Raw genomic sequence first — 25,300 nt, 5'->3', positions numbered from 1 at the left:
TCTAACAATTATTGCTGTAAAATACATGTCTATTTTTTTTAATATATACTGCTTTCGATTTCATAGTTTCGTTCAGACACGATGAGTGTTATGAAAGTGTATGCCGATTAGGGCTTTTATTTAATAAACTTTTAATTGCAATATAAAAAATCTTTTCTTTTTCTAACACTAACATTCTAATTTTAAAATTACCTCGTGGTTAATACGAAATTAGGAAAACACATCTATTTCAAACTCTTGTTTTGTACTTTCTCAGACTTTATGAAATATTTTTTTCCCGCAGGTCTACACCAAAACATCGCTTATTAGCCAAATAGCCAAAGGCAAAGTAGCTCTTTGCACCATGCAAATAATTATTTATTTTCGCTAAATTGTTCTATGATTTCTCGTTAGAGGTATGTTGGTCACATGATTATAACTGCCATCAAGTAAATGGTATGTTGGTCACATGATTATAACTGCCATCAACTAAATGTTGTTGAATTCGTCCAGACCAGAAAAATAATTTTCTTGGTAGGGTAACATTGTACTATAACGTAGAACTTTCAGATGCATTTTATTGTATAAAAATATTTCAAAATACGTAACGTTACTAATGAGTACAACAAAATTGAGGTAAATAGTTTCGACTAGTATATTGCTGTAAAATTTTAAATAGATATTTTTTTTTCCATCGGTGAACTTTAGATAAAAATCTAAGACCTAAAGTGTTAGTGTCAGGAACCTGTTATAATAAGAAATATTCAATGAGATAAGGAATATGGTAACAAAAAGTTTACGAGATTCAGAAGCATTTTATTAAATTCATAATCACGTAGTTCACAAATAACGCTTTAACTTATTAACAAGAAGCCTAATACAGATCTTGATTTTTATTAACATAGTATCACAAAATTAGAAGCATTAATATTATCTTATGTTAAAAATGGTATTGACGGACCATAACCATACTATTGTTACGGACAGCAATATATCTTATTCTACTAGTATACTCGTAGTTGACACATTCGAAGTACATTCTAGAAAATAATATAATTTAACTATCGCAATAATAATTTAACTGCATGGATCGAACGACAATGAAGCATGTATAATCCAAAAGAAGAAGGCGTGGACCTTGCTCAAGAGGATGAGGCTTCAGGTCTAAGGTGCGACAGATCCGGTGAAGGGGGCACATTACGAGTGCGTATAGGCCGCAATGGGACGGACGCATTGCAACCAGGCGGTAATAGTGCATTAGACTAGCCGAGAGAAGTGTCGGCGCGCTGTGACTACTCCGGTCGCGCAGAATTATCATTGAGTCAGGCTCAAAACAGTGCTGTGGTAACAAAACTTGTGTCAACTGCGGGTGTACTGAGTTCGGAGTGCCTGTTGTTGTTGTGTTCTTTCAGAACGAGTGTGCTTTAAGCGCAACACTCTGGCGCTGCCAACAATGAGCAAGTTCAACGAAAATTCACCCGTAATTAATATAGTGCAGCTTCAGAACAAAGCGTGGAATAAACGTATTCCACGAACCATGGGTTCTTATCCAAACCCTCTGATCGTAAAATGAAGAGATTCAGTAAATTTAATATTTAGAAGTCCACGTAAGGGGGCGTTCAATTTTTACGTCACGCAATTTTTGGAGATTCTTGACTCCCCCCATGAAACCCGCCGTAACGTTTCTGTATCCAATACCTTTCGTGACTACTAAAACTTACATAATACTTGAACGCGCCTTAATCTGAACGGAATATTTGAGAATTAATCTATTTGTTTGTATTGGTACGAATAAAATGGCATTTTTCAAATATGACGTACCGCAGTGTTAGAAAGCAAGATTTAAATTAAACATGTTAATGTCATTATGCTAGAACATTTTTCTAGAATTTCAATTGTTTAAACAAGATATAACGAACTATAAGTAAATTGATTGAAGTACTAAGAATTTGCGAGAATTATGAAAAAATCGTGACGGTTTTAGTGACATAAAGTTCAATTTTAAATTTTCGTTCCAAAATCAAAAACGTAATTAACACGTGGAAATTGATATATTTTTAAGCTCACTAAGCTGTTTGTATTATGTATTCACCATACAATAGGTCAAAGACAGCTTTGATTTGATAAATAATACCTATTTCATTTCAAGCATATCTATGATTTTTTTAATTCATTTTAATCACATAATTCTCATATCTATTTCATAGTTTATTAAGTAAGACGTTAGAAGAGGCACATATGCAATTTCTATAATTCATCACGACCAACCGATGCGTGAATGAAATTCCTGAAATCGTCTCGTTCTCGCACGTATGACGCGCATATTTCCACCAACCTCAGAAATTCTTTCACATCAAACGAATAATTTGTGAATTTCGCATGAGACGCACCGCCTGGGCCGTGACCCTGAAAAAAAATGCAGTTAGTTTAAACAAGTAATATGGATACAGGAACTAAATATGAAAAATTCAATATTACTTTTTTATCCAGAAATTGGTCTTACGGGACTATAGAAGTTTCACATCAAAATTCACGTAAAATATTATAAGATTTATATTTAAATAAGTTTTTGTATATAATAGCCTAATATTTATGCATATTCTTTTGGATATAATTCTAATAATTCAGTAGAGCTACAACCCTACATTGTCTTTGCGTTAAATTGCGCCCGTTCCATCATTTTTGTTTCATAGACAAGTAGGTGATCAGCCTTCTGCCTGATACATGCAGTCGAATTTTGGATTTGACACATATGCCAGTTTCCTCACGATGTTTTTCCTTCCATGTACGAAAGACTATTAGATGCGCTCATAGAAAATCCATTCAGTTCCCTCCGGGGATAGATTGACCTCAGGGAGGAGTCATACAGTGAGGCCACTGCTTCTATATAGCCTGACCCTTATAGTCAATGCAAAACCTCTAGTTTTAAGTATTTGTAAGGATGCAAACGGGCAGGAGGCTCACCTGATGTTAAGTGATACCGCCGCCCATGGACACTCACATTGCCAGAAGGCTCGCAAGTGCGTTGCCGGCCTTAAAGCCTTGATCACACAGCAATAAAGGAAATCTTAAGATATCAATTAGAACTTACTTCGTCTTGTTGTACTAATTTTTTTTTATCCGTCCACGTCACATATTTAAGTCCGCGAAGTCTTGCCAAATCGGAATAACAGTTGGGATCCTCGCAATTATAACTGAAATTATAATTATAAGTCATTTGTTTGCAACGAAAGTAGTAAATTCAGATTGATTCATTATAAAACGCGCAATCAAACATATTAAAATAGGCATGCCTATGTCATATCGATAATATCATAATAATAAAAACAGTTAAGATATTTATAATTGTTGTCAAAACTAATGATCAGGAAACTCTCCCTAATTATAAAGGCATCTTGCTTTTAAAAATCCTAATCAACTTCCCCTTTGAGGACGGGAGTAATCTGTAACTTCTGGGAAGATTAAATATATTTGATAGCCATAACAATTTTTCAAATACATAGTGGTGCAACAGGCACCCACAGCCGTGTTCGATCGCTCGCTAGATACAAGAAAGTTTCTTCAAATATTTCAGTCATAACTACTTCTCGGATATATAAACTTGGTACTGTCAAAAGAGCAAAAGAAAATGCTCTACAGCTTCCTAAGCAACAGCCGCGATAAGCATCAATTGCTGCGTTGTTTAATTTACGCCAATTCGCGAGCTCAAAGCAAACAAATTTATTAGAGCGGGTACATCTCAATAAAACGTGTTACATGCAAAACAATCACCAAAAAAGGCGATTTTATTAAACCTTTTCTGATTCTGTGAGAACTGTTCCAATATTCAGAAAATTACGTTAGGAATGTGGTAGGTGTGGTTCAATATGGACAAAAATCCGGGGATACAAATTATTTTTCTAATGAAATCTAATAAGTAGTAGCTTTTAAAAATATTGTATGACTACTGGCGCTAAACACAGATAAGCTAAAACTGTCATATTATAGAGTATACAAATAGAAATCGCACACATTGTAAAATGAATGACATTTTGATATAAACTTCTTGAAACTGAATTTTATAATCAAAATTGTAACTTTTTTCTGTTTGAGTAAAAAAATTAATAATATTTTTATATATACTCTACGCAAAAAATCTATAAATAATAGTTTTGACGTTCGTCATTCAAATATTTATATCATAACTAGATAAAAAATAATGGGAAAGTTAAAGAATTATTTAGTTTAATGGCATGCTAAGTCATTTTGATAAACATTTTGCTCAAAAGGAAACGAAGACAGAAAGAAACATAAAGATAGTGGAATTTTCTAGAGAAATACATAAATAACAAAGCAATATGGTCTAAATAAAAGACATCAATGTCATAGACAAAAACAAATATACACTTCTACTTACACTTCAAAAACTGATGCCCAATCAGGCAGAAACAGTAAATGTGTCAATCCTGCTCCATGCATTCCTATAAACACATCCGTATTATGCGTCATCTCTAATTGCTTTGTAAATGGCACACTTCTGTCGTACACCACTCTTTCCACATGGTACCCTTTCACTTTGAGTAGCTCTCTTACTATCTCTTCTTCATTTAAAATACTCCTATAAGTCGTCCCTCTTGATAGTATGGTCACTCTTACTTTATCATTTGTACGTACATGTAACGGTATTTTTAATGAATGTATTATGTGCTTTGAAAATGCGTGGAATAAACCGCTCCTTTCGCAGCCATATATCTGTAATATAATTTTACAAATTATATATATATAATATAAATTATAATATACAAATATAACTTATTTAAAAAAAGGCCCATTCCTAAAATTTTGAAAAATAAAAATAAGCGTATAAACGTAAAGATAAATCAAGTTCTTGACCAATAATATATCAATATAATATGTTACATTACATTGTAAGTGTGTAAGACTACTTCCTAATATAGTTCTATCATCAAATATTTTTATTATAATATTTAACTATTAGAGCAAGAAAGCGTCTTTACTAAAACCAACTGGTATAGGAGTTGCAGGATTAGGGTTTTTTAGACATTTATTCCGACAGTATTTTAAAATCAATATCGGACCTTAATTCACTACTTAAAAACTATTTTTTAAAAATAAACACAACTTACCACAGGCGTATTATAATACAGTCCAAAAATCATGCGAGGTAATAATGGAAACACAACATTCTTAAAACAAACAACTTTTCCTCTGAATATTTTCAAATCCCATATTGGATTCATTGTGAATGCTTTGAATGTATCTTTGAATGCTGATGTATATGTAAATGTTTCCCAAATGAGAATGTTATTATCTCTAGAGAATGTTGATGGGTGAGTCGAGTTGACATGCAGAGATGCATACAGATTAAAGAAATCACAAAAATGATGATACATGTTCACAGCTGAAAAATATAAATTATATATTATCATAATTATTCTGATAAATATTTCTCTTCACATATTTTACCATTAGAATAGTCTGATCCATAATGTAATTCTTTTATATTTCTAAATATGTTTAGATACTCAAAATTTATCAATAATTTTTGTTTTACGTGTTTACAATTGTTTGTCATAATATCTCTGGATACATTAACTATAAGTAATGAAAGTATGGGAGTGGTCATTTTAATAAAAACAATTATTAGTTCATTGTCACTATTTTTTCTTTTACTAAAGTTCTCTTTATTAATTTACACAGGCCACTAGTTGGATTAATGTAACTTGAAAACATCTCACAAATTTATGTATCAGTATGTAATTTTATAGTACATATCTAATTATTTCAGGACTTTAAAATCCAACCATTAAAACACTGCTGTATAATATAAAAATAAGGGCTATATTAGTTCAAGAATTTTTTAGATTATTTATTATATTATTTGGATCTTCTAATTTACTATCTCAAAAAAACGTGGTAAGTTTTTTCATAAAAGATATTTTTTTTGTAAATTAAAAATATTTGTAGAGCTTGAAAACTCACTTGCATCCAACTTCATTATATAAGTTGGCTTTTCTATAACAATATCACACTTCCCGTCAGTAATTGGCCTCTCTGGAGTTTTCACAAAATTAACAAACTCAGGGCCCCAAGACTGCAGAGCACTCATGTGTTCAGCTTCCTTCATTAACCTGTCTGCGTAAAAAGTGCAATGACCTCCTAAAAAATAAAACAATAAAATATTATGTTTGGGCTTTCTTTTGTAATAATGATGTTTGAAGCAAAGTAAATTTATGAATTTGCAGGATTACAAAAACATGAAGCCAAAAAATATTAGAAATGCAAATTAGACTTTAAATACTTACCAATTTGTCTAGGACCCAAGATATCCATTTTGTATCTCAAATTATCTCCACGACCAATGAGCCCAGTAAAATTAAGCATAAGATTTCTTCCTCTACAGAACCTGTAAAAACAAAGATTTATACTATAATAAAGTATATATACAACATCAATCAGAGAAACAGATCTGCATCAATACAACACCTAAACTATAAATAAAGGTAAGATTATGAATGGAAGTAAAATTGTGAACATTATTTAGCTATAAAGATATATTTCTTACCTCAAATATTTAGAGCATTCGAGAGAACTATCATCAGGAGCAGACGCTTCACACAATACCATAAGCTCATCAATTTGTTCTTTTATATAACCTGTATGGTAAAAATATTATTTAAATTAATAAGACACCTTCACATCACTAGAAAAAGTAAAGAGCTAGTATTTTTCAATTAATAAGTAATTATTATACACCAATGGTAACATTGTATTCAGGATATTACTATATCTCACCAAAGTCTGCTTGTGTATAAAATGTTTCATACTGGGCTTCTTTCGTTTTAACCCAACCTTTGTGATCTCCAGGGCAACGAGGACGCACGTGATAAGAATTATTTTTCCTACAATTGCTTGTATCATAGCCCCAGCATGCCTCTTTAGTAAGTAATGACGTATATGGGCAGTTAACGTCCTTGGAACAAGATTCAGCATAGGTAGGAAATGAATTAAAGAAATATGGGATATGTTCCAACGGCAAGTTTATATCCTCTAAATTAAAGGAAGATGCATTGCGATTCCAGAATAGAAGGATAATAAGGGATGTTAATAACATTGTTCAAAATAGCAGCACTAAATGAATTCAAAAAATGTTTCACTCTTAGTTCTAAAGTAATTCATAAATTAAGCCTAAAAACCTGTCCATCGCAAAATGTTTTGAAAGTTGAAATACTTGAAATGTGGTTGAACATTTAAATAGAAAAACATTACAGAACAAAGCGGTAGCCAGTTGGCATGGCAACGTCGAGAACTGACACTTCACAGATTACTATGTCCGTTGTGACAATAAAACATACCACAGTATTCTTAATATTGTTTTTTTTTTAATATAAAATTAAATAAAAATTAAATTGTATGAAAATCAAACTTTTGGTGTTGAATTATAGGTCGTATGTTAAATATGAATGAAGACATTAAAAAAACATATTAAATAAGTATTAAACTTATTTGCACTACAATATTACAGCCTTGTTTATAGCTTATGATAATTAAATTTTGCTTAACCTCCTGGTTAACAATTAAACTTTTCAGAAGATAATTTTATTGTAATATTAAGAGCTTTATAACGCTACGTGTTTGCGTGGTTTTTTTTAAAATATGTAAACAAATACTCTTTATCTGTGGGATGAAATAATATCTGTACTTTGTGGTCAGCGTCATCCAATCAGCTGGTAAATTTCAACAGCCGGCGCGCCAACCAAGTTGTATTCTCGATAGGTACCTGTTAAGTCGTCATAATTTATGTTCCAAGTGTTTTTAGTAGCAAATGTTTTTAGCGATTTGTTTTAAGCTATATTCTCACATTGCATTAATTAGTGAATTATGTTAATGTGCTAAGTGTATTTTGTTTATTCCAAGAACATTGGCTTTTGCTTACTCTGACCTTCGATATATCTCTTAATGTCGCCATTTTGACCACGCAAGTTAATTTTTTGTGAAGCTTTTCTGCCCTAATTATTATTTAGGTATTGTTACGTGCGATTTCAAATGTCTTGCCTTAAACAAGAATGTCACAAAATAGCAGTGTAGTTAATGTTGTTATTAAAGACTCTAATGGTAAGTATTAATTGAAGTCGCTACCATACCCTACATTGTGCCGCCAAATTCTTTCAAATTGTTTAATTGTGTTGACACTTCAGTTATATCTACTACATTCAAAATACTGAGCTCGGAAAACTTTTTTTAATTATTCAACAGCATTTATAAAATGCAAAAAATATTTTACTTTTAACTTTAGCTCTGTAACTTTTAGGAAAACGTCAAATCGTAAAGGTAGTGCCAAGTTCTAACATTCCACTTGCTCAGTTAAAACTCAAAAAGACCCCCGTGAACGTTTTTAAAGCCCCACAAATACAAGGGAGTATACAGGCAAGTTTTTCATATATGAATTGGTTATAATGTAGTTGAAATAACTACCTATTAACACTTAAAAAATATAAAATAATTAACAGCAGTATCAATAAAAAGCCTTATTTAAACTTCTTTAAGTTTTCCATATTGTGTGTCATCAAATTATTCATTACAAACAGCTGGCTATAAGTGCTGTTCATCTGCTTGCAATTATTATTTACCTACTAATAAAAAATAGTCTTGATATTTTGTGTTACACCACTATGCTTGATTTAATAATTTAAATTAATTTGTGTATTGTTCTTTTATTTTTGCAGAGTCAAGTTGCACAGGTTATTTCAACTGATCCACAATTATCTTCAAGTAAGTTCACCCAAGGCACCATTCAAATACCAAGTTTAAATAAATAATAAAAGTAGTATAAAGGTGTTAGTTTCATGGTTTAATTATTAAATTATATATTAAGGCTTGAGATTCTGTGTTCTAAAAAATTAACTTTATGTTTTACAAATATACATTAAATTATAGAATGTACCTGTATTGCTGTTAAAGATTGTTTCTCAAACAAAGAATGCGCCCTATTTATTTTTATTTGATGTCTGTAACTATTTTTAGAATACATTATAACTATTATCCTCCAACAACACATTTCTAAGGCCTGATTTGCTTGGAGGAATAACCTGAAATATTTTTTAGAAACTACATCACCCCTGAAAGAAGTTAACATTAAGTTAGAGCCCACAGAAGAAACTGAAACTGTGAGTAGAACATTAATAATATTGATAACTCACATGAACACTTCAGTTTCTGTGTTAAAGTTTGGCTGTAAAATTATGTTTTTTAAGTGATATAAGTTTTTCTAGAACTGGAATATTATATTTATTTATTACTTAGAAAGAACCACCAGACATACATACATATACTCACTACCTAAATGGTATCATATATGGACTATATGTGTGTATTGAGTTATGTATAGTTTTACTATTTTGTTTTTTTTTCAACTTTTTGCCTCATTTTTTAAGCTCGTGTCACATTCGTGCATCTTCGAATTCGTAGTTTTATATTTCCTACTGATACTCATAACCTAAACTTATGGGGTTTGCCTACGATCTCGACCAGATGCGGTAATATATACATAAGTTGAAAATACTAAAAACCCAGCTTGAACTTAAAACTACATTTAAGAACAACAGTGTATGGGTTTCTTTGTAAGTTATTTATTTATATTTAATAAAACTTCTAAATTAAGGAGGGAACGAAATCTATTTTCAGAGATGACGTCATTGTCACGCAAAATATATTTTGGCGCCAAAGATATTTGTACTGTCTGTGACAACAAACAAAGTATAATTTAGACACTCAAACACAAAAGTTCTCTAGCTTGGTATATTAAATAAATTTTTTATCTTTTTTTTAACTAATTTCACTATAATTTATAATGTCTTTGCATAGGTTATTTATGTTATTTTAGAGAAATCACATTTATTATTTAATTACTTATTCATAACGACTAAATTAACCTTGTGCTATTTAAATTATAGTACCGTCTTTCAAATTGTGTTGTTAAAAAGGTTTGCTGTAACTTTTGAAAACGAATTCTTGTAAATTCAATCTACGAGGGGCGGTCAAAAAGAAATGAATAATTAAACAATTTTTCCTTTTCAATGTATTTTCCCTTAACCCTAATACATTTATCAGATCTATCAAATAACTTATTAATACCGTCAATAAAACTTTTTTCCATGCAGTTCTTTCTACCTTTCCACCCTATTAGACCTGCGACTATTATTTTTGGAAACAAATAATAGTCGCAGGTCTGGGCGGTAGGGTGACGCAGTTGTTTAAAACCAAATCGTTGAATGGCAGCCGTCGCAACATGGCTGGTGTGCTCTGGCGCATTGTCGTGCAAAAGGAACACCTTTTGTAATCTTTCCTCGCCTTTTTCTTTAACAGTTTCTTTTAATTGATCTAGTAAAGTAGTATTCTACCGTAACGAAGACACCACGTTCGTTATAATCGACCGAATAGATGGCTTCTGTATCCCAAAAGATCGTCGTATGTACTTCTGGACGGTGTGTGCTTTTGTTATGCCACTGCATCGACACTTACTTTAACTCAGGTTCATAATAGTAAACCCAAGTTTCATCTGCAGTAATAATTCGGGCCATAACTTCCTCCCTTTCCACTCCACAGCGGTCCAAAAACTCAGGACATCTTTCTACCCGCTCGCATTTTTGATGCGCAGAAAGCATTCTCGGAACCCATCTTGCACAGACTTTAGTCATACCAAGCTGTTGATATAGGATGTTCATTGTTCAAAATGGTTGTTTCTGATACTCCAACTAATGTAGCAAGCTGTTTTTTCTTTAGCCGGGCATCTTCCAATCCAAGTTGTTAACTTTTTCGACTATTTCTGGTATAGTAGCCTCAATCGCCGTTCAGTTCGGGGGTCGTCTTCGATGGAGTCCCCTCCTTGTTTGAAAGGGTCGTGACATTTATAAATCATGGTTTTACCAGGAGTGGAGACCCCGTAAACAGCTAACATCTCTTGTAAGATGGTTTGAGGTGTCATTCCTTGTTTGGTAAGGATATTCCTTTATAACGGCGCGATGTTTAATTTTTTCTATAGTGGCTAGTCTCTCCCCGGGAGACAGAGATTAGCTCGCCTCTCGTCGGGAACACGTGCCTTCTGGTCCCTTGCCAAGGCTGTACAAGGCAATTTCTGCAAGACTTCACTTCCACCACTTATTCGGCCGGATAACTTGATGGCCGTAAAGGAGCCTCTTTTTTTGGATTCTACTCGAAACTTGATATTGAGGAATATACCACTATCGTTAACGCAATTTCGGATGTCGTAGATATTCATAAGTCGTATAGGTCAGATGGTATTGCTTAATTGTGTTGCGCACGTGTATTCCAGAGCTGGCTCGGATTCTAACGCGTCTTTTCCGGCACTCTTACTCCCAACTTAATTCATCCGTCCCTAAAAAAGGTGAACGCTCTTATCTGTCTAACTACCACCTTATAGCCATCACTCTTTTGTTCTTTAAAATAGTGGAGTCCATCATAAACATTTATAGATAGCTTCATAAACATTTATTACCAGCTGATCATGATCTTTGATCAAATTTGGCACAAGGTGCTTCTTCCAAAACTTCCTTCTTAAGTTTCACGGGTGGGCCGTGAAACTGCGATTGAATCTCTAGTTTTTGGCCAATTGGACCATAGAGGTCGTTGTCGATGGTACGTGTTTCGACTTAAAACCCATAAATGCTGGAGTTCACCAAGGCAGTGTACTTTCTAGACCACTGTTATTCCTGTATACCAATGATATCTTTCAGTCAAGCAACGTTCATTGCTATGTGGATGGTGTCCCCACCTTTGATGCTGTCTGTGCTAATATTTCTTGGGTTGATGTCGAGCAGTGTCAAAACACACTTGTTTCTGGAATCAAGAGCCTTTTAGATGGTATCTTTTGAAGTATTTCATCGGACGTCGAGGCAAAATGCGAAATTGCAAGTTTTTTTATCTCTACACCTGGCGTTCCACAACACAGCCGTTTGTAAGGCACTTTATACCTGTAGAGGTATTTCAGAATCTAAACCCTAAAAGGTCGGCACCACATCCGCTAGCCCGGCCCGTAGGTTTTTATGGGCTGAGTGCTTTAATAGCCTAACGTTAAAAAACTGAATCGCATCCAAGTTTGGTAACCTCTTTATTTAAGACTTATATTGTTTTATTATTTATTTATTTTTATTTTTCACATTGAACATTACGTACTTTACAAATACTTTAATTGAACGTTTTCCGTATTTCAGGATTGGAAAGATTCAATAATCTTTGAGCCCACTGAATTTAATCAAAATCTGGCAAGTAAAAGGGTGAAAAGGCTCACTGTCAACATGTCTCATGCATCACGTAGGAGGCATGACTCCGATAACGATCCTCCTGCTGAATAGTAAGTACAAAATTACGCAATGTGTATAAAAAAACTACTTTGTTTTTACCAAAAAATTCAGCTTAGTAAAGGCCCTTTTGGTGGGGTTTTATTAGGCTACGGAGGATGCAATTGTGTAGTGTTATAAATACTATAGTGTTTTTTGTAATTTAAATAATAAAAACAGTCGAGTTTCGTCAAAAGTTGAATAATTTAAAAGTTTTCAATATTAACCAAACAGTAGAAAGAATAGCATTAATGGTTTGATAATTAACTAAACAAAAAAAAATATTAAAATTGATTCAAAGGTGAATTCCAAGTTTTATTTAAACTTTATGAACTTAAAAAGGTATATTACTTCCTGACAAGAAGCTACCACAGATACAGACCAATATTTTGACCCTAAGGACGTGTGCTTGGTTGAACTCGTTAATCTCGGTAACTACTGGCTCTAATTGAAAACTAATTTTTGTGTGGGGTTCTCCATTATTAAAGGTTTTAGTTTCTACAACATCAATGTGCAACTGAACCGACGCAGGTCGTCTGCGAAGCACAGCTAGTTAGTGATAAGGCCCTCATTACAATTTATAATGCTTATTGCAGTACCTGTTTTTTCTAATGCTACCAAAAAAACTTTGGCTTATGGAAAAAACAATTATTCTCCTTGATATTAGTATCACTATCAGCCTTTCTTTAGATATTCTGAAAATCAATATATTGAATATATTGTCTATGATATGATTCAGCGTCCGAGACTTAGCGGTCTACGACTTAAGTATGGAAGAAAATTTTAACATTCGAAAGTCATACTATTCCACGACTTTGATTTTATCCTTAAGCGAAGTGCTTACTTAAAATATAATAAATAATCATGAGAAAACATTCTCTACAAATATGGGCTTTTATGTGTAATGACGAAATATGCAAATCATAATTTGAGTGATTTGTATTAAATCACTATAGTAGTTTAAATTTGGTCAGTCATAAAAATCTATTTACAGCGAGTTTTATTTCCGCAACGTTTACGAGATATTATAGATACTTAGAAATAGGACTATATAAGAATAGAGAAGACTATGTTGTATATCCGTATCTTAATTTTTCCAGCACAACAAAAAGGCGCAAGCATGCTGACAAAGTCGGAAAGGGTTTGAGGCATTTTTCAATGAAAGTTTGTGAAAAAGTTAGGAATAAGGGATTTACTTCATACAACGAAGTGGCAGATGAGCTGGTTCTTGAATTTGCTACGGGAATACATGGGTCCTCAGATAGCCAAGTATGCATTAAATATTCGATAATATACATTATTATATCGGCGAGTCGAAAGAAGTTCGCCTACTACCGTTTAAGACCTAATTAAAAAGCTTCAAAGTCTTAATGGTAAACTCTTTTAAGAGTGTTCGTCGTCGGTTACTGTTCTACATAGTTCGTCCCGGAACCGCTGCATGCAGCACTCTCGATCTCTTCTTTTGTTTATCCTCCACATCACGACAGTACTGTTGCGAAGTGGATCCAGGTAATTTAATTGAATTTAATTAATAAATCGGTACAACACGTTGGAGATCAGGCCGCGCACGTTTCCCCTTCTTAAGATATGCCCAAAGATCTTCTATATCCGTATATGTACAATTGAGGAAAGTCTTCAAATGAAGTTCTTTGATGCCGTATTTTTAAGAGCTGTCTCCAGCACCACATTTCTAGCGTATCAACTTTTCGCCAGTATTCTAATTTTAGCTACTCTGTTTCCGGGTGATATAGAAAAATAGGAAAGAGTCTTGCTCTATATTAAGCGAACTTTTGTGGTTTTGGTTTAGCTGTCTTTCCAAACTTACCACACGCTCAACTGCGGATCTGGTTATTGCACATCGTCTCCGTATTTCGTTCTCTCTATTGAGTTTCAGATAGATATTTGGACCTATCCAAATAAAATACGCGTAAGAAAAAATTACGCGTCGGGATCTATACATAAGGAAAGGAAAACTTCATTTATTCAACATTCATCCAATGGCTCTACAACCACTTAATGGGTCTTGGCCTTCTGTACAATAATTCGCCACTGGTCCTCGATCCTTAGCGAGTTTCTTCTAGTTCGTAAACTTCTCATCAGTAAAGTTTCCAGAGTCTGCCTCTTGGCTTTGCTGTAGCGTCCACTGAGTCATAGATTCTAGTGTCGTGATCTCCGGCATTCTATTCAAATAACATGCCCATCCCACTCTCTGAGTTTTGAAGAATCTGACTATATTTTCATGGTTTTACCTACTTCATGGTTTATCAAGTGTCGATATTTCTCAGAACTTTTCTTTTAAATACAACTAGTCTTCGGCTGTCCACGTCTAAACAGTTTTGGAACCCAAACCAACTCTGATGAACGTCTAGTAGCATTTTTTTACGGAAATTATCGCCTCGATCTCGTCTTCCACCGTGTTCCAAATTGTATGCAGTGATCCCAAATCATTGCCACTGATTCAGAGTGTAAATCTTCTCAATTTACTTGGGGGACAACAATTTACATCATGGTGTGGATATTTTGCTAGTCCCTTCACTTCAAACTTCACAGTCCAACCAATATCTGAATATTGGAAGTCAGTCAAGCTATAACTTAGTAGGTATTAAGTTGAAATTACCAATTATCACTAATTGGTTATTATCACTTATTACCATTAATTATCAAATTAATAACTTGTTAGTAACATTTTCTTAAGGTAGTATAAAAAATTGTTGTGTAAAAATGTAATTCAGAGAAAATTTACATTGCAGCAATATGACCAAAAGAATATTCGGCGGCGTGTTTATGACGCCTTAAACGTATTAATGGCCATGAACATTATATCAAAAGACAAAAAGGAAATAAGGTGGTTAGGTCTACCCACTAATTCAGTGCAGGAATGTACAGCCCTTGAAAAGGAGAAACAAGCCAAATTGGAACAAATTAGAAAGAAAACACAGCAGTTACAAGAAATGATTTTACAGGTTAGTCAGTGTCCTCTGTTAATATCCCATTTCGTAGATCTAGAAATATATATTATATTTTAAAAAATGCTTTACGCAAGGTTATGAAAAAGAAGCCAACTATGTGACATTCCACTGCTTATTTACATTTAATTTTATTACTGAGGAGATGTAGATCATTTACGGGCTGAGTAAGGAAACAATATAAAACTATCATTAGGTAACACTGAAATTTTTTAGAAAATGAAGAACGGCTTAATGTAGAAAGTTGCTAATACTTTTATTGTTTTTCGAAGTAATGTCCGTTCCTCCCTACACATCGTGGCATTCCATGGAACCACTGAGAAAAGCAGTGGCCCCATTCTTCCTTAGGGGTCTCTTCTATACGTACGCTTTCACCGCATCTTCAGGGCTCGTAAACCGCATACCTCGAATTTTATCTTTAGATCTTGGGAATAAATTAAAGTTTTGGTTTGCGGTTCGTGGCTATATATCCAGCTTTCAGCACCTGTGACGATGTCAAATACAGCATTTGAGTCACCGCCATTAAACTTATCTAACTTTGGCGAAACCAGTCCATGCGAATGTGTTTCTGGTCATCGGTTAAAGTATGGGGAATTCATCTGGTACAAAGCTTCCTGACGCCTAAATGTTCGTGTAATATTTTTTGAACTTGACTCTATCAATGCCTAGGCTTGCCCATATCTGCTGATAGGTCACTCACTTATCTTCCTCAATCATGCGTCGCACAGCACTGATGTTATCTTCAGTAGTTGCTGTTAAAGGATGTTCCTCACGCGGATCAACATTGAGATTGCTACGTCCACGCTTAAATTCGTTAAACCAATTGTAAATAGTGGCACAAGATGGGGCTTCATTAAGAAATGCTAACCGCAGCCTACCCATTTTTTTTGTTGAGTAAGCCCACAACGAAAGTCATAATAAATCATTGACCGAAAATTTTAGGTTAGAAAACGTTAGTTTACAAGAGTTTTAGATTTGCCGCCAATTCACAAAAACATATGACAAATTAATACTACATTAGGTTACCAAAGAGTTCTGAAATTGAAATTCGTAAAGTTTTTATTAGAAATGTTTCTAAGCAGCCAGTTATAAACATTTTTAGTGTTACCCACCTATTCTAGATATAAATGACCAGAAATTGGTACTTAAATGTAACTCAGAACAATGCAAGAAATTATATCTCATTATCTAAAATTTCTGGCTGTATCCGGCTCGACAATACTGTATATAAAAGATTTATAGGTTATTGCTAATTTGATGTCTTTTACAGCATATATCATTCAAATCTTTAATAGAAAGGAATAAGGAAGCAGAAAATAAAGGTGTTATACCATCTCCTTCATCGGCGATACATCTGCCTTTTATTGTTGTAAATACAAGTGATAAGGCTCTTATTGACTGTAGTATCTCTAATGATAAGTAAGTTTCTTGTGTTTTTTTTATTTTTTAGATATAGAATCAATGTTTTTTTCTAATTGTAAGACATGTCAAATTTTGACATTTAATATGCACAACACTTTTTGAAAAATGTTGCCTATTAAGAATATATTTTATTATTTTTATGTGTTACATTGTATTTTTCAGGACAGAATATTTGTTTAAATTTAACAAAAGGTTCCAGATTCACGATGATATAGATATATTGAAAAGAATGGATTTATTATTTGGTAAGATTTGACTATAATGTGTACTTCAAACTTCATAAAATATTCTGATTGTTAGCGCTTATTTAGGTAAAAATTGTATATTCATGATTCTAATGGTATATGTTATTTTTTCAGGATTAGATAAAGGTGAATGCTCAGAAGAAAATCTCGATAAAGCAAAAAGTATGGTACCGAAGTCATTAGAATGTTATGTTGAACGTAAGTAAAGCTATGTTATACAATATGTAGCTTAGATAAACCCGTTGCCATGACAACGCTCAAGAGCTCAACGAATTTAAACCATACCATTGCACTATATAGTTAAAAAATCTCATTTTTTGTGTTGTATACAAAATGCTATTATTGAATTAGATCTGCGGCACAGAAAAATGGCTCCCGCTGCATGCAACTCTGCTAATTCAATAGTAATAATACCTATTACTATCTATATATATATAAATGTATAATACACACCAATTGGCAGTTGTCAAACAAATATCTGTCAGTTGTTAATTCCCTACCTATATGAAAAATATTGTAAAATTGGTTACCTGTTTAAAATGTTGGTTACCTTATATTAAAATGGATGCTATAAAACAACTACATAATTTTATGAGTTTTGGACTTACCTAAGTTAAAATGACTGTTTATAAACACAAACCATTATAGTCAATAAAACGAATAAATGCCACCCTTGGCCACCTAAAGTATTGTTTATGTTCTTTAAAATTTTATTTTTATGCAATAATGTGATGTTATTTTAAGTGGAGCATTTTTAAACAATAGTAGTAGTTAAACTACAATTACCTTTAATTCACGTTTCAGAAATGGCTCGTGGTCTCAGCAATAATCTAAGTGATGTACTTGATGATGAGTACTTAGAAGAGGGAGTTGAAGATGAGACATTAGGAGAAGGCGATGATGATGAACAGGAAACAGAAGTCAATGAATACAGTGAAGATAGCAGTGATGTTGACGTTTAATATATGAATTTACACAATTTCAGTTTTGTATGTCTTAGTGTCTAGTGACCTCACAATGAATTACCCTTATGCCAACAAAACTCTAAGAGATTACCAAGTACAGTGCATATGTATTTAAAAACATAAATGAGATAAAATCTGTTCAAATTTGTGTAAACATTAACAATATTTTGTTTTAAGACCTTGTCTACAATCTGTAAACTGTACAGAAATTAAAACATAAGCTATGTTAACTGAAGTATAATTTATCATGCAATTAGAAACAAAAAACTCCACTTAAAATTTAGTAATATCAAACCAAAGTAATGAAGATTTTTAAAATGTATGAAATTTACAAAACTTTAAACTAATGTTTTAAAGGCTACAATATTTTTTATAATAAAAATCCAAGTGAACAGCAGTATAGTGTTAGAGTTGGTGGACTCAGTTTCCGCTCTAAGACGCCCATCGGGTCCATTGCCTGTACAGCTGTATAGAATTTATCAAGTATACTAATTATAGATGATCTATGAAGTCATAGTAGTTCACATATAGATCAATCTTTAATGACCTTAAGAATAGTCTCCATCAACAGCAATTATTTATGGAAGTTAAGCTTTTGCGAGATAAAGTGGCCTATTATCAATAACGTAAGTGCTCTTGCTTGCTTAAATATTATGCCATACTTTATTTTGTTGTATGCAGCAATATCTACTACAGACAATAGGACATTTTTACCTTCTAAAAATTATTTGTTATGTACAAGTTTACTAATCATACCAAGGATGACCTATGCACTCAAAATAGTACCACTTATGAACTTGTTCTAAAATATTTATGTCTTTGCCAGCACCAGATTTTTAGGGAAGCTAAGCTCCGTGCTGGGTGAAGGAGCCTGTCATCAAGTAAGTAAATCTTTGATTTATAGAGAGTCCTCTGTTAGATATTATTAACAAAATTATTTTGCACTATTGATATAAGTATCAAATATATTCATAATAAATATAACATTGAATAATAAAAAAATACAAATGGAAGATTACTACCGGTGCATCCGATATCGATATATCGGCATCGGCGATATGTTAATTACCGATACAACGACAAATTTCGCGCTTTAAAAAACTAATGTAAACGCGCATCTTGTTTTGATATAGTTCGTTGCAAGCTAGGCACGGACCATATTTTATGCACCTCTTGCCCGCTTTGCATATTACATTTAACTAGACACATTGGTTGCGTTTTAACTGCTATCGCGCGTAGTATTTTTCGATACCAAATTGAATAAAATACAGAATTACAAAAATCTTATCAATGTAATTTTAATTATGAACAGTTATTTATTTTAAGTTAATGATTACTCTTTATTTTAATAAGTAAAACTTTAATTCAAAAGTTGTGACAATTCATATTTCTTAATAAAAATTAAAACTTTAACCAAACTTGATGTATTTAACTTTAATTTAATAAGCGTTTGTATAGATATTGGCGAAATTTCTATAAGAGTATCGGTATCGCTTCCCAATGCAACCCTAAATACACAACATTCCGATTATTGTATTTGCATAAAAATATAAAATTCTAATTTTTTTGTACTAGAAATCAACATTTAATATTAAAACTATGCTCTTGATTACAATGAATAAGAATTAATTGTAAAAATATCACACACAAGATATTGGTCATCTAAAAGTAATTTAATTACCACTTGCATTAAATGATTATTTGTAAATAAATACACAAACAATTCCTAAACATCAAATTTAGTATTCATCACATGTTTTATAGTAAGTCATCATCATCAAACAAATCTTCAAAATCTGTAAGAAAAAATAATTTAAAATATTTTCAGTAACTACTATTTAATTTAAAATGTAATGTGTTTATTTTACCATTAAAAAAATCCCCATGCACAGCTTTCTCATTTGCAGCTAAATCCATTAATAAATTGGATGGTCCACCAGCCTGTAATTAAAACTTTAATTACCAAGTTTCTTTGTGCACTGAACTATGAAGAAACTGAAGTACTAGTACAAGAATAATCTAATCATTTTTATTTTCACAAGCACTCATTCTATTTTTACACTAGCACTCGCCACTACACCCGACACATCCCATCCCACCCTTCCCAAACATTATTCACTTCTGGTGTGAAAAAGATTAAAACATGTAAACCTGTATCTTTATTTTAGAATAGGTATTTTTCTTTATAAAATATTTTATAAGTGAGTTAAGTTACAATTCAATTAAACCATTGGATGAGCGGAGTACCCTGATGTACAGGTCTCCCTAGACTTAGTTCAGGGGCTCCAATACCTGCTAAAATATGTAACTTGATATTGAATAAAGTAATTTTTTTTTTTAAAAACAACCCATTTAGATATTATACTCATGTCATTTAGATCTACCAAATCAATATATACTGTTGATTTAATAGATAAGAATTTGTTCACATTTTCTTTCTGAATTTAAAATTGAGATAAACTGCAGATAGACTTAATTAATTTCACTTCCAATATAACATCAAGCCATCTATTTTATATTTGATGATATACAGGGAAAAATATTTGATATTAAACATTTTCATGATCTAACCAACCCTCTCAATGCTTATCAAAATCTGTCATTTCTCTAGAATGCTTGCTGAAACACTTTTGTGAAATTTTCTGTATTGTAATTACCAGTTAATACTCAAGTTTATCATTTATTTATCAAGCTTCTGTCTCTCTGCAAACAGCAAAATATTTTTTTATAATATGAAATCACTAAGCACAGCTCATTATTTTATAGGGCCTTATTACACATAAAACTATCTCTAAAAGATTTGAACTCAAGATTACCTAAAGTGCTTTCTCAATAAATAACTAAATATAGTAACACAAGGTTTTAGTATATATACCTCTTCCATGTCCATATATGGTCCAACTCCTTCAGGAAACATTTCGTCAGCAGCTACTGTAGGTTTCATCTTTTTAATTTTAGAAGGTATGTGCGTTGATTCCACTGTATGAGCCAACTTTTTTGCTGCTTGTTTACTATAAGAGACTGCTTGTTATAAAAATAATAAATATGTTATGAATATACAATGTAGGTTACTAAAATCAGTACAAGCGCTTTAAATTCAACACTAACAAATGTCAATTTTTAGTTGTTTTTTCTTTTCAAATACAATAATGCTACTTTGAAATATGGTCAAGCAAAATTACGGTTTAATGCTTTTAATAGGGTAACCACAGCTTACTGGATAAACTACACCACAGAATCAGACTAAAGTATATTTTTAACTTCAACTTTATGGCTCGACCGTTCACGATTTTGTAAAATTTTATTTTTCATAAATGTTTTAAATCACTTAAGAATTGAAATATAATATCTATTTTTTTCAGTAAATCTGCGAAACTAGAGGCTAGGAAGAGTATACAAAGAAATAACACTAATAGTTTTTGATCAATAGTCTATACTCTATAGCCATTCTAAAAGTAGTGTAAAGTTACCTGTTACTGATTATATCGACTTGTTCTGTGTAAAAAGGTAAACAAAAGGCCGAAAGGTCGCTTTAAATACATTGTTAATCTTTATAATAAGTAAAGTCCTTAAATTATATTAATTCATTATAGATATAGATAATTTCGTTATAGATAATAATAATATTATCTTGTGGCATAATCAAAATAATCATAGCCTAACTTTACAACTTACGTGTTTATGTTATTCAAGTCGTTTTTGTGAATTATAATAACCACAAAATTTTGCTTTTCCGTTTCCTTTTATCAATTATTCAGTTAATAAACCTATAATTCTATAATTAAATATTCTCCTTTAATAAAAAATGCATTTAGTTTGTAGGTTTGGTTTTTATAGTTTATGCCAAAACTTAGATCATGGTAGACTATAAAAATAAGATTATACTTGCCCCAATGGTACGTATTGGAACATTGCCTATGCGTTTATTAGCTCTACGTTATGGTGCAGATATAGTATATTCTGAGGAATTAATAGACTGGAAATTTTTACGTTCCAAGAGAAGATACAATGGTAAGGCATTAACAGTAAAGGTTTTTGTTTAAAGATCTTATGGTAACCATAAGAACAAATATTTATTACAGAGATATTAAAAACAGTTGACTTTGTTGACCAGACAGATGGAACAATTGTATTTCGCACTAATGTAGAAGAAAAAGAAAAAGTGGTTCTTCAACTTGGGACTAGTGATGCAGAGAGAGCTTTAAAAGTAGCTAAAATGGTGTATGTTTTATATTGTCATACTTATTATTACTTAAATTAAATTTAATTATTAATGGTTGTTATACTTTTAGGGAGACAGATGTGGCAGCTATAGACATTAATATGGGCTGTCCTAAAGAGTTTTCTATTAAAGGAGGAATGGGTGTTGCCTTACTGGAACAGTCAGATAAAGCCCAACATTTACTAACTACACTCGTAAATAATTTATCTATACCTGTCACTTGTAAAATAAGAATATTAGAAACACCTGAGGCCACATTACGATTGGTTGAGAAATTTATCAATTCAGGAATCAAAGCAATAGCAATTCATGGTAGGACAAGATATGAAAGGCCACAGCATTTTGTTAATACTGATGCAATTAAATATGTTTCAAGTAGGGTATCTATTCCAGTAATAGCAAAGTGAGTTCTCTGTAAATTATTATTGAAGATAGGAATTGATATGTTTGTTGAAATACTTTTTTAAAATATTGTAACAAAATATAACAAACCAAAAATTTAATAAATTATTATTGACCAAGGGCTACAAATTTAGTTAGATACAGTGATAATTGACTTTGACGTTGTTCTTGGGAATAATGCAGATTTATATTTGATTTATGTTTTTAGTGGAGGTTCTAAAGAAATTGAAAAATATAGTGATATAATGAAATTCAAAGAATTAACAGGCTGCTCCAGTGTAATGCTAGCAAGAGCTGCAGAATGGAATTGTTCTATATTTAGAAAAGAAGGTTTATTACCAATAGATACAGTTATAAAAGATTACCTCAAGCTTGCTATAGAATTTGATAACTCGCCAGCAAATACAAAATATTGTATACAAAACATCTTAAGAGATTTACAAGAAACACCAAGAGGAAGAAGGTTTTTAGATTGCCAAACACTTGAACAAATATCGTAAGTAACTAAACTAAAACTAAAAATGTGTAAATTAGGAACTCCTATTTTTTTGTTCCAATTTAATGATAGTATTTTCTAAATAGTGCTATATGGGAATTGGATGGTTACTGCAAAGAAAAGCAACAATTATACCAAACATTAGGTATAAGTGGGAGGTGGCAGGTAAATCCAGATGACTTACAACCACCTAACAAGAAACTTAAATTAGAAAATGATAACATTAATGATGTAGAACAAATGAAGGTAAACTTTAATTTGTAATATTATTTATATTGTATGTGAAACAGATGTGTGTGTAAATAAGAAATTTTTATTTTAGGTTTGCTTTATCCGGGCAAATTTTACACATTCAACATTGCCTAAGTCAGAGCTGCATAGTTGGGCTGGGAAAAATGGACACAAATTGCCAATGTATGAAACTCAGCAAGTTCAAAAACTGTTTAGAACTATATTAACATTTAATGGAAAAAAATATACATCATCATTTTGGGAAAAGAACAAAAAATTTGCAGAACAAGGTGCAGCTTTGGTTTGCTTGTTTTATTTGGGTCTTAAAACTAAGGATGATTTAATAATGCTTGGGAGTATAATTAATAAATAATATAAAGATAAATAATTTTATTGTACCACCTTGTCATTCTTTATTTGCTGTTTCTTCATTTTTTCTACATTTTCCACCAATTTTCTATTTAAGCTGTCAAGCTCATTGTTTAACTGACTGTGTTTACATAAATTTTCACTTAAACTTTTGAGTTGTGAATAACACTGAAAAGATTCTTGTACTGAATTATCGTTAAACTTTAATTCTAAAGTTTCGTGTAATGAAATAATATCTGAATCTGATATATCATCCAAAATATTTTGAGGTGTTGGCAAAACAGGTATTGAATGTTGGTTCTCCATAATCGAGCAATGTATACTGATAATAAATTGTAAACAAAAATGTTAATATTCCTTAGAGGCGTCAAAAATACATTAATAATTAATGTAATACAATTGATAACTTCTTTAAACACATTTTACTTGACAGATGACATTTACATATTTTATAAATGCTTGCTGTATTGTGTAGTCTGTAGTTAAGCATAATACAACGATACATAATACCGCGGGTAGCGAATAGCCTTTAGCGATAATTATAGCTAAATCTTTTGATTTAATTATAGGTATATTCAGAACACTATTCTAAAATCTGTTTAGATAAGACTATTAATGACCAATACTTTATATTTTAATAAGCGGCCATGTACGAGTACGTAAGGGATATTAGGTGCAGTCTACAAGGAAATTCTGTGTTGGTAAGGAAAATATCTGCTCACATAGCTAATTTTAATTGGGTTAGGTACTGAGCGTTGACATATCGAATGACGTTCAGTTTCGCTGTCATTTGAAAGGAAAGGATTGGTTAGCCTCTAAGAAGCTTGGTGTGCCTAGCAAGACGAGACGGTACGTTACCACGGGCAACCGCTTGCAACAACTATAAAGCGTAAATTCGGCCCCACATGGAGTACTGTTCTCACCTCTGGGCGGGAGCACTCTAGTACCAGCTCCTTTCGCGATTGGAATCGTCGACGACCAATCACTTTCCGAGCGGCTTGATCCCTTGACGTTGCGTAGAGATGTGGTATCTGAGCCTCCTGCCCGTTTAACCCCTGTTTTATAAAAAAAATCAAGTTAATTAATGTATAATTAAAATAATGAGCTATGTTGGCCTAGTGGCTTCATCGTGCGACTCTCAACCCTAAGGTTCGATCCACTATGCACCAATGCAGTTTCTATGTGCGCCTTTAATACTCGTTAACATCAAATTATTCTCTAACCTGAAAGGTCAGAAAATTACGTAAAATGACGCACAAAAAAAACTGTAATTAGAAAAATAAAATGTATGTCAGTACACGTCTCTGTTATTAGGAATGTGCCTAATTGTCGTAAATTGCGTTATTAATTTCTTAGTGATGTATCGACGTAAAAAATTGGATAACATGTTTGCATGTTTATTTGTATCCAAAAAAATTTTTATAACCTATAATAACAACATGTCATTGTTCAAGTGCAAAACATGTGGTGTACTCTGATTATTCAAGATACGTAAAAACAGCGTCTGGGCCTTATAGTGAAATACGTCCATTAAATCTCTTAATAATTATTATACTTAAATAACAATAATTCAAAGCTCCGATGACGCATAAGTAAGCGACAGATCTTTTTAACTTCTGCGCAGAAAATTTCAATTGCGCAAGCCAA

The 25,300-nt window shown here is 32.2% G+C and overlaps 4 protein-coding genes across 7 annotated transcripts; 2 read left to right on the top strand and 2 right to left on the bottom strand.

The window, feature by feature from the left end:
- Positions 1-779: 779 nt before the first annotated feature.
- Positions 780-7,280, bottom strand: LOC123712057 (EGF domain-specific O-linked N-acetylglucosamine transferase). Its single transcript, XM_045664991.1, has 8 exons — positions 6,775-7,280; positions 6,545-6,635; positions 6,285-6,385; positions 5,962-6,138; positions 5,106-5,380; positions 4,376-4,710; positions 3,071-3,173; positions 780-2,385 (listed from the first exon to the last, which is right to left on the bottom strand). The coding sequence occupies exons 1-8, from the start codon at positions 7,091-7,093 to the stop codon at positions 2,227-2,229; spliced, it is 1,560 nt and encodes a 519-aa protein (XP_045520947.1). The 5' UTR covers positions 7,094-7,280; the 3' UTR covers positions 780-2,226.
- A 439-nt stretch (positions 7,281-7,719) lies between these two features.
- Positions 7,720-17,952, top strand: LOC123711639 (transcription factor Dp-1). Of its 3 annotated transcripts, none has more exons than XM_045664287.1 (11): positions 7,720-8,094; positions 8,291-8,406; positions 8,706-8,751; positions 9,085-9,146; positions 12,210-12,349; positions 13,436-13,604; positions 15,101-15,298; positions 16,572-16,720; positions 16,886-16,968; positions 17,083-17,166; positions 17,773-17,952. In XM_045664287.1, the coding sequence occupies exons 1-11, from the start codon at positions 8,046-8,048 to the stop codon at positions 17,928-17,930; spliced, it is 1,254 nt and encodes a 417-aa protein (XP_045520243.1). In that variant the 5' UTR covers positions 7,720-8,045; the 3' UTR covers positions 17,931-17,952. The 3 variants fall into 3 exon arrangements, with proteins under 3 accessions (XP_045520243.1, XP_045520242.1, XP_045520244.1); XM_045664286.1 differs by having other exon boundaries at positions 15,086-15,298; XM_045664288.1 differs by lacking the exon at positions 8,291-8,406 and having other exon boundaries at positions 15,086-15,298.
- A 1,400-nt stretch (positions 17,953-19,352) lies between these two features.
- LOC123711641 (COP9 signalosome complex subunit 9) lies at positions 19,353-21,143 on the bottom strand. The gene is made up of 3 exons (XM_045664289.1): positions 20,809-21,143; positions 19,802-19,874; positions 19,353-19,729 (listed from the first exon to the last, which is right to left on the bottom strand). Exons 1-3 carry the CDS (start codon positions 20,875-20,877, stop codon positions 19,692-19,694), a joined length of 180 nt encoding a protein of 59 aa, XP_045520245.1. The 5' UTR covers positions 20,878-21,143; the 3' UTR covers positions 19,353-19,691.
- A 273-nt stretch (positions 21,144-21,416) lies between these two features.
- On the top strand, positions 21,417-23,666 carry LOC123712490 (tRNA-dihydrouridine(20) synthase [NAD(P)+]-like). Of its 2 annotated transcripts, none has more exons than XM_045665601.1 (7): positions 21,417-21,440; positions 21,749-21,944; positions 22,016-22,154; positions 22,226-22,558; positions 22,766-23,053; positions 23,140-23,299; positions 23,376-23,666. In XM_045665601.1, the coding sequence occupies exons 2-7, from the start codon at positions 21,791-21,793 to the stop codon at positions 23,655-23,657; spliced, it is 1,356 nt and encodes a 451-aa protein (XP_045521557.1). In that variant the 5' UTR covers positions 21,417-21,440; positions 21,749-21,790; the 3' UTR covers positions 23,658-23,666. The 2 variants fall into 2 exon arrangements, with proteins under 2 accessions (XP_045521557.1, XP_045521556.1); XM_045665600.1 differs by lacking the exon at positions 21,417-21,440 and adding an exon at positions 21,465-21,493.
- The last annotated feature ends 1,634 nt before the right edge of the window (positions 23,667-25,300 follow it).

Source organism: Pieris brassicae, chromosome 7, assembly GCF_905147105.1.
Source record: "Pieris brassicae chromosome 7, ilPieBrab1.1, whole genome shotgun sequence".
NCBI classification, from domain to species: Eukaryota; Metazoa; Arthropoda; class Insecta; order Lepidoptera; family Pieridae; genus Pieris; species Pieris brassicae.
The sequence above is the reverse complement of the archived record's forward strand: the minus strand, read 5'-3'. Positions and strand labels throughout refer to the sequence as shown.